The sequence below is a fragment of the Telopea speciosissima genome, chromosome 6 (assembly GCF_018873765.1).
Source record: "Telopea speciosissima isolate NSW1024214 ecotype Mountain lineage chromosome 6, Tspe_v1, whole genome shotgun sequence".
NCBI classification, from domain to species: domain Eukaryota; kingdom Viridiplantae; phylum Streptophyta; class Magnoliopsida; order Proteales; family Proteaceae; genus Telopea; species Telopea speciosissima.
Window position 1 is genome coordinate 42,166,345 of NC_057921.1, and position 7,860 is coordinate 42,174,204.

At 38.5% G+C, this 7,860-nt stretch overlaps 1 protein-coding gene across 3 annotated transcripts; it reads right to left on the reverse strand.

Annotated features, from left to right (window-relative positions):
- Window positions 1–3,047: 3,047 nt before the first annotated feature.
- On the reverse strand, window positions 3,048–5,836 carry LOC122663705. Of its 3 annotated transcripts, XM_043859333.1 has the most exons (7): window positions 5,710–5,836; window positions 5,162–5,628; window positions 4,721–5,071; window positions 4,256–4,633; window positions 3,909–4,123; window positions 3,541–3,798; window positions 3,048–3,506 (listed from the first exon to the last, which is right to left on the reverse strand). In XM_043859333.1, exons 1-6 carry the CDS (start codon window positions 5,823–5,825, stop codon window positions 3,547–3,549), a joined length of 1,779 nt encoding a protein of 592 aa, XP_043715268.1. In that variant the 5' UTR covers window positions 5,826–5,836; the 3' UTR covers window positions 3,048–3,506; window positions 3,541–3,546. The 3 variants fall into 3 exon arrangements, with proteins under 3 accessions (XP_043715268.1, XP_043715269.1, XP_043715267.1); XM_043859334.1 differs by having other exon boundaries at window positions 3,048–3,741; XM_043859332.1 differs by having other exon boundaries at window positions 3,048–3,798.
- Window positions 5,837–7,860: the final 2,024 nt, after the last annotated feature.

Below are 7,860 nucleotides of genomic sequence, written 5' to 3' on the forward strand. Positions count from 1 at the left end.
GTTTACGCAAAACCCTACCCAATCAAAAAATATATCTTAGAATTAGGAAAATGGGCCCAAAGTATAATATGTTGTTGATGATTCAAAAGGGCGAAAGCTCGGTTTCCATCTTCTAAGAGATAGGAAGGGAGCTGTGATTGACCAAGGCCCTCCATACAAGAAAATTTAAAAACATAATGACCAGAACCAATATCCATGATATGGAAGGATTATGGGGGTTTCTAGATAGAGAGGAGACGTGATTTGAGAGTTAAGTAGGGAAGAAAGAAACTTGTCAACTTACCAATTAAACTGAATTTCCAGTTTGCATTTAGTTTAGCTTGTAATTCAGGTTCAATGGTAATGCATGGAGCACTTAACTCATTAGTAGGTACAAATGTGGAAAAGATGTCTGTAACGATAGGAGATTCATCAATTTCATCTAAATCATCCCATGAGGGATAAGGTTGCGTACATTATGACCTCCCCAGACCCTGCAGTGGTAGGAGCCTCGTGCACTGGGTACAACCTTTTTTTTTCATCCCATGAGGATGATGAACAAGAGGCAAGAAGTTTCTTTTGAATGATGCATGTGACAGTTACGATACTGGAAACCGACAAAATGGAGACTGAGGTAAGATTAATTGGATTTGAGGAAGATAAAGAAGCCTTTAAGATATGCGGGGGAGAGGGGGAGGATCGTAAGAATAAGGGAGAGGAGGGACTGTAAATGTCATTAGATTTCATTGTAGTGAAATGACATTCTTTGTCAAGCTCTCATTAAACTTGGAGAAAACCATTATTGACCATGCTGGTCCTAATCACTGCATTATATCTTCCATTTTTAATAAGACAGAACATGAATCTCATAATGTTACGTGCACATAAGGCTCTTGATGTGTGCAGCTCTTTCTTGATGCATGGTTGGAGAGAGAAATGTATGTGAGGAAGAGAAATAGGAGCGTGTGTAGCGGGGTTAGTTATATAGATAAGTTATTAGTAGTGCGACTAAATGTTGATGTGGGAAGATAAAAGGAAATGTATGTGGAGTTGTTAGTTGCAATAGGTTGTAATATTTATTAGAAGTAATTGAAGATAAAAATAGATTGGATTTCCCCCTCCATTTTCTCTTTGAGAAAAGAGATTCGACAGCCTCCAAATATCGCCGCCCAGTCCTAAAATCTCTCTGCAATTAGCATCCTTATCTTCTCCAAAATAGGTAAACGTGTACCTGTACCAACTTGGTACCAGTGTAGGGACATGGATGATTGGGTGGAGTGATTCGAAGGAGAAGTAAGTACCCTGAAAGAAGGACAACATCTTATTCAAGATCAACAACGGATACTTTCAAAGCTTGATGAGCTCTTTGAAAGATTGAGTAACCCACGCCCTCCCTCTCAATATGAGGTGGGGGAAAATTCAAGAACTACCATTTCACCACAAGAAGTCTGACCTTCTTCGGTCTATCCTAATCCACAATCTTCCACGTCCCAACAAACCTTCACGCCTAAGTTGGTCAAGTTGGACTTCCCATGATATAATGGGGAGGAAGACACAACCACTTGGACATGTTGTGAGGAGCAGTTCTTTGATTTTCACCAGACACCAGAGTAGGAGCATGTTGTGTTAGCTTCCTTCCATTTGGAAGGAGACACAAAATCTGGAATCAAGTCTCTAAGAGAGATGAAGAAAGGGTGATATGACACATTTTTTGTGATGGATTACATGCAAGGTTCAGACCTACTCCCTTCCAAGACTTATTTGGCTAAGTTACAACAACTTAGCACTGTTCGTGATTATCAGTCTAAGTTTGAGAAACTCCTCTCCAAGGTGGGACCCATACTGCCACATAGGCAGGTCAGCTTCTTTATTAGTGGCTTGAATGACCAAATCAAAGCTGATATTCTAGCTACCCGACCTGCTACACTTTCAGTAGCTATTGGATTGGCTCGATTATACAAGGCAGACGATCACTCATTTGAGAGAAAGAATATTTCACTTGACATAGAATCTCTTCCCATTCGTGGACTCACATCAACAGAGATGAAAGAAAGACGGGCTAAGGGACTTTATTACAACTGTAATGAGCGGTTTGTGCCTGGACATCGATGTAAAAAATTATTCTTAATTGAAGGTTGTTACGAAGAGGAGGAGGAGGCCACAGTGGAAGATTTAGAAGCAATGCATGGTCTTGGGAACAAGACCAAAATTTGAGAAGATGGGAATTTGTTACGTGCACATAGGACTCTTGACGTGTGCAGCTCTTGCTTGATGCATGGTTGGAGAGAGAAACCTATGTAAGTGGGGAAGGGAAATAAGAGCGTGTGTAGTGAGGTTAGTTATATAGATAAGTTATTAGTAGTGCGACTAAATGTTGACGTGGAAAATTAAAGGGAATGTACATGGAGTTGTTAGTTGCAATAGGTTGTAATATTTATTAGAAGTAATTGAAGATAAAGATAGATTGGATTTCCCCCTACAACTTCTCTTTTAGAAAAGAGGTTCGGTAGCCTCCAAATATCGCCAACCAGTACTAAAATCTCTCTGCAATTAGCATCCTTATCTTCTCCAAGATAGGTAAACGTGTGCATGTACCACGTAACATATGTTTGTTAATCCATAACATCCAAATGAAACCGAGTTAGAAAAGCAAAAAAGAAAGAAAAGACTGAAAAGAAGAAAGGCAACACAAAACAATATTAGAGTTTAGGTATATGGTCATCTATGAAGTGGCCCCCTTGATTAGAAAGACTTGGGTTTATGCATCAACATGGTCACTTCTATTTTTCCCCAAAAAAAAAAAAAAGGGTCACTTCTATAATCTAATTATGTTAATGCAATTTATATGAAAGCCAAGCTCAACATCTTGGATTGCCATTAACATCTTAAACAATATTAATTTCATGGTACAAAACTACAATTAACATGTTTATTAACGCAAAGATATATAAAGTTGTGTAGTCAATGTATCTCATTATAAGCCACAAACATCATTAACTTTTTACTAACCAATATCAAAATCAGAGCTATCCGGATACTTCTTACAATGACTGTTTTATTTAATAATGAATAATGTGTAGGGTCTCCTTTCCTTGATTCCTTCCTTAAATAAGAGGGGCCCATTTGAGGTCTCTCTCTTCCTTTGAGTGTACCATGTGCTTCCCTTTTTATTACACTGCATGCATAAAATGGCAGCTTTGTCCATCTCTTCTTTTGATTCAATTCAAATCTCTAATGGAGTTATAGATAAACTCCCACAATTAAAAAGATAAAGAAAGCTAAAGCTACCTATGTCTCTTGTCTCTATCCCCTGTTCTTTCCTTTGTCTATGCTCCCCTTTCACTTTCCCTATTTATGAGATTACAGAGACAAATCATCTTTTCCTTTCTTTCCATGGATTCCAAATCTATGTCACCCCCCCACATGTTACTTTGATTTGTGGGTCCCCACTACCATTTTTATTCAGTATTTACAAAAGGGTAACTTGGATATTCACTCTCATGCACATTCATGATCTAGTCATCATGCAACACACACACACACACACACACACTACCCTTGGAAGGCTCAGTGTGCCGGAAAGAAAAGTGGAGAGGAATCTCTTTGTAGCTTCCCTTCCCACAATCTTACTTTGCTCATCTTCTCCTCACACCACCTTAACTGTTCTTCACTGATATCAGACATTCTCAATACCCTGGACACCACTTTTAGGTCTATCAGACCCATCAGTATCTCCATCTCCTCATCATGCTTCAACTTCTTCTTCTTCCTCCTTAAGCATTTATTACTGCGGCGCAGATCTTTAAGCTTCAGCTTTTTCTGCAAATTAAGTTTAAAGTTTACACAGTAATTAAGAAGAGTGAAGAAGAAAGAATGTTATATTGTCTTATAAGTTTGAGAAGGTACAAAAAGAGGAGACTGTGATTTACCTTTGTATTTGCCTTCTTCACCATATGGAGATGAGTGGGATCAACTGAATTGCTTTTATTCTTTTTGAAAATTGCTGTAATGATCTTGCAAGGCTTCTCACTATCTGCCTTGAGAAAATTCATGAATGTTTGAATTCCATCCTCCATTATTCTGAGGAACTTAGGTGATGAGATCCTTGTACCAAAATTCTCCTCTTTCTGTTCCTCTTCTGAATCTATAAAGCAACCAAGTTAACAAAATTGTAAAATAAAAAGAAAAGAACAAAAAAAAAAAAAAAAAAAAACTGTGTTTTAGAGATTAATCACTTCTTAATAATTGAAAACGTTTTACTTTCATTGAGTACTACCTCGGAATTCAGGAACTAGAAGTAATTTTGGTGCAGAAATCCTCATTCGAGCATAAACTTCAGGTCTCCTGCCATACTCGTAAGGCTCATTTTCGATATATCGCTGTAATAAAACCTGAAATTGCTGAAACTGCTGTGCAATTTGGCCAGGACAACCCGGATCTTCTTCTTCGGTTCGTGAAGCTCTTAGACGCTGGAAATTCTTGTAGTTCCAATTAAGAGCTTCCCATGCCAAGCAAATTTGAGCAGCATAAGCACTCTCCAATTCATGATATGGGTTTCTAGTTATCCCGTTTGATCTTCTGTTCTTGGTAGTGAGCTTATGCACTATCCTTTCCGAGATGGATCTTGGACATACTTCAATTCCCCTAAGTGATTCTAAATATGGGTTGTTAATTAATATTAGACAATCAGTTTAAAGAATGTACCAAAATAGAAAATTTAAGCTCAAAGTGAATTAATTACCTGTTTCATTAAGCTTTTGGGCACTAATTCGATCCAAAAACATCATCTCCTCATCGTATTTTCGAAACACAGTAAATGATTCCCAATTCGGGCAGCTCCTTCGAGACGATGATGAGAAGGGATCCTCTGTTCCTGAATCCCTGCAAAGCATGGAGCTTCTCCAATCAGAAGAACTCTTAGAAGTTGACCCAACTGTAAATGAATCTCCATGGATGTCCTCAATTGTTTTAGGTTGAAGCTTTTTAGTTTCCAGTTGTGTAGGTGCAAAAACCAAAAAATTCTCATCTTCAGATAAATTTGTCTCTACATTCCCTGTGTCAGCTTCAGCTTCTTCTCTTTTATCATAGCCTTCTGTAAAAACAGAACAATCAATATCAGTCTGAGTTGCAATGTGGAGCCCAATTTAAGAAACTTCACAAAGACACTAACAAAGATACTTACCTTCATAAGCTAAGTCATCAGCCACAGAGCCATTTTCATTTGGGTCTGTTTCCAATGGTGTTGTAAGCTCTAATGTAGACCCATCAATTGAATCAGTGTCCCTTGTGGGAAGCTTTTCTTCAACCACAACTTCAGCATTACACCCAGATTCTGAAGCAGGTGAGTTAGATATTGGCAATTCATCTGGGACAAAGGTTTCATCAGGGTCTTCATATACACTTCCCTCAGATTCCATGTCTTCTTCAGGGAGAAGCTTATCCTTCTGGGTGCTTTTAATGGGCAAGAACAATAAGGCTTCGCCGCCAAGAATGATGTCGGCAACCAAATCATCTCTTTCTGTGTATTCCACAGTAAACAAGGCATGTTCTTCTTCTTCTTCTTCTTCTTCTTCTTCTTCTTCCTCTTCTTCTTCCTCCTCCTCCTCGTCCTCTTCTTCCAAATAGTCAGTTTGGCCTTCATCATCACTGCTGCAAAAAAGAAGAAGCTCCATTAGAGAGAAACAGAGGAAAACAGGATTGGTGAAATTAAAAATTTTGTATCAAACAGACCTTTTGATAGAGTAATTCCTGCAAAGAGTCTGAAGGAACCTGGCAAGCAAGATTGAGGAGAAATAGAAGAAGAGTAAAAGAAGGTAGAAAGAGCTTGAGACATTGAAGAACGACATTACTGATGTTTCTTTTGTTTTTCCTAACTCTCTAAATCCCCCCAAGTTCAACTCTAAATGACCCTTTAATTTCTTTTTCTCTTGGAAAAGAATAGCAATGCTCTCCTCAAACTCAAAGCATGCATTCCTAAACGTTCCCATTTGTCTTGAAATGCCTACTTCTCTACATGAAATGACCAATATGTCCTATTATAATTAATCACAATTTGTATACTTAACCCATTTGTGTGTGTTATGTAAGTGGGTGGGTGAGTCTATTTAGGGAGAATAATGGGGGGTGTTGATGAGAGTATTCTTGCCTCTTTGTGGAAGAAAATGTTGGTTTTAAAGGTGAAAGAAAGGTGCTTCTGCTCTCAAAAATAAATAAATAAAATCCCAACTAACTTGGCAACCAAGGTTTCTCCCGACATGCTCTTTGCAAGGTCGCATTGGATCCCCATGCATCCAGTCAAGATCCATAAAATCTAATAGGCAGGAAAAGAGTATTTTGGTTCACATACAGAATTTCTGTGATCGTTCACTCTCTACCTTTTGAGGCTTTTCCTTACATAGATGGTTCTGATGTCCTGAACACACAACACCAAGGGGAAAAAGAAAAAAAAAGAAAAAAAAAAGGTAAAGGTTTTTTGAGCAGCCGGGTAGAGTACAGTGTTACGGGGACTGGGCTCAGGTTCACGTAAGAGAATATTCTTGTACGCTTGGATGTCATTCAGATGGAATCCACTCTTCTAGATTCCATTTGAATGGCTTATATTGCTTGCTCAGAGAACCATTGCTCATTAACAAAAAAAAAAAAAAAAATTCTGTAGTCAACTGTCAACTTGTGGATGAGGCCGGCTCCTTTAACCTGAATAACCAATACTGTTTTCAAACCCGGACCACCCATTTACTCATTTTGAAGGCCATGAGGGTGGATCAACCGAATTTTACTCTGGGGCTGGAGTGAATGGTTTTGTGGGATTTACTCAACGTCTCAACCTGTTTTCAAGGCTGGGTTGTGGGTCAACCGGTCTACTATCAAATGATCACAATTGTTGCATTCTCCTACAACGTGGCTGGCACAATCAAGTGATCGAACTGTCAAAATTTGCCTTTTCTGATAAACTATGCTTTACCATTTTCTCTTAAATGAAGACCAACGATGCTAAAATTGACAAAAGGTAATAGACATAAATTTGGTTAATTTTGGGTTTGTAGACACTACATTTTGACACCTTAGAAAACATCTTGTTGGATAAAAATTATATGTAATGAAATTATATTCAATTTCATTCCATCTCATCATACTAAAGATTCAGAAGGTCTTTGTCGCATGTGGTCTTTGTCTTTTGTCTTTTGTCTAAAAGGTATTTTCACCAATCTTATTCAAATTTTGAGTTTTCATTTCCCTCCAGATTTTGAGTTGCATTTGTAAAAGAACCAATGTTGTTTAGTCCCACATTGGTTAGCTTCATGGATGTGAGCTTGCTTATAAGTATTCATAGGTCCTTAAGGGACATGGGTTCCTTAGAGAGAAGTGTGTCCTCTCACTTGTGTGGGGGGTTGGTCCGGGGTGCTTTTAAATCGTGCGCGCCCGCGCCGAACCGAACGGAGTTTGGGTCCGGGTGTAGGTGTATATAAATATCTTAATTTTGTTTTTATACATGCACCCACAAGTATTGGCAGGGGTAACTTCACTTCGTTTTCTTCCTGTTTTGTTGCTTCTCAAGGCGTGGTTCTTCTCTGTTTTCATCAGAGAGTATTTCTATCCGTCCTTACTGTCTCTGTGTGTTGAGTATAGCTTTCGGACCCCTTCTGTAATCACTTTGGGAGTGCCGTCTTTAGTGATTAGTGGATCGTTTCATCTTGGAGGTATAATCGCACTGTTCCCGGTCTGCACTAATAAGGGGCGATTAAAGACCTTAAGGAGAGTGTCTTCTAGATACGACTCGATCCAACCTACTGTCTCCTTTGGCGATATCCTGCAACTATCAAGTACGTATATTTATTTGATTATTTATACTCTTTTTTCGTACTACTGTTTATGCTTTTATTA

Coding starts and splice junctions, on each gene's coding strand:
- LOC122663705 (XM_043859333.1), bottom strand. CDS start 5,825: ATGTCGTTCTTCAATGTCTCAAGCTCTTTCTACCTTCTTTTACTCTTC. Junction 5,629..5,709: donor AGGAATTACTCTATCAAAAG/GTCTGTTTGATA, acceptor TCTTTTTTGCAG/CAGTGATGATGAAGGCCAAA. Junction 5,072..5,161: donor TGATGACTTAGCTTATGAAG/GTAAGTATCTTT, acceptor CTGTTTTTACAG/AAGGCTATGATAAAAGAGAA.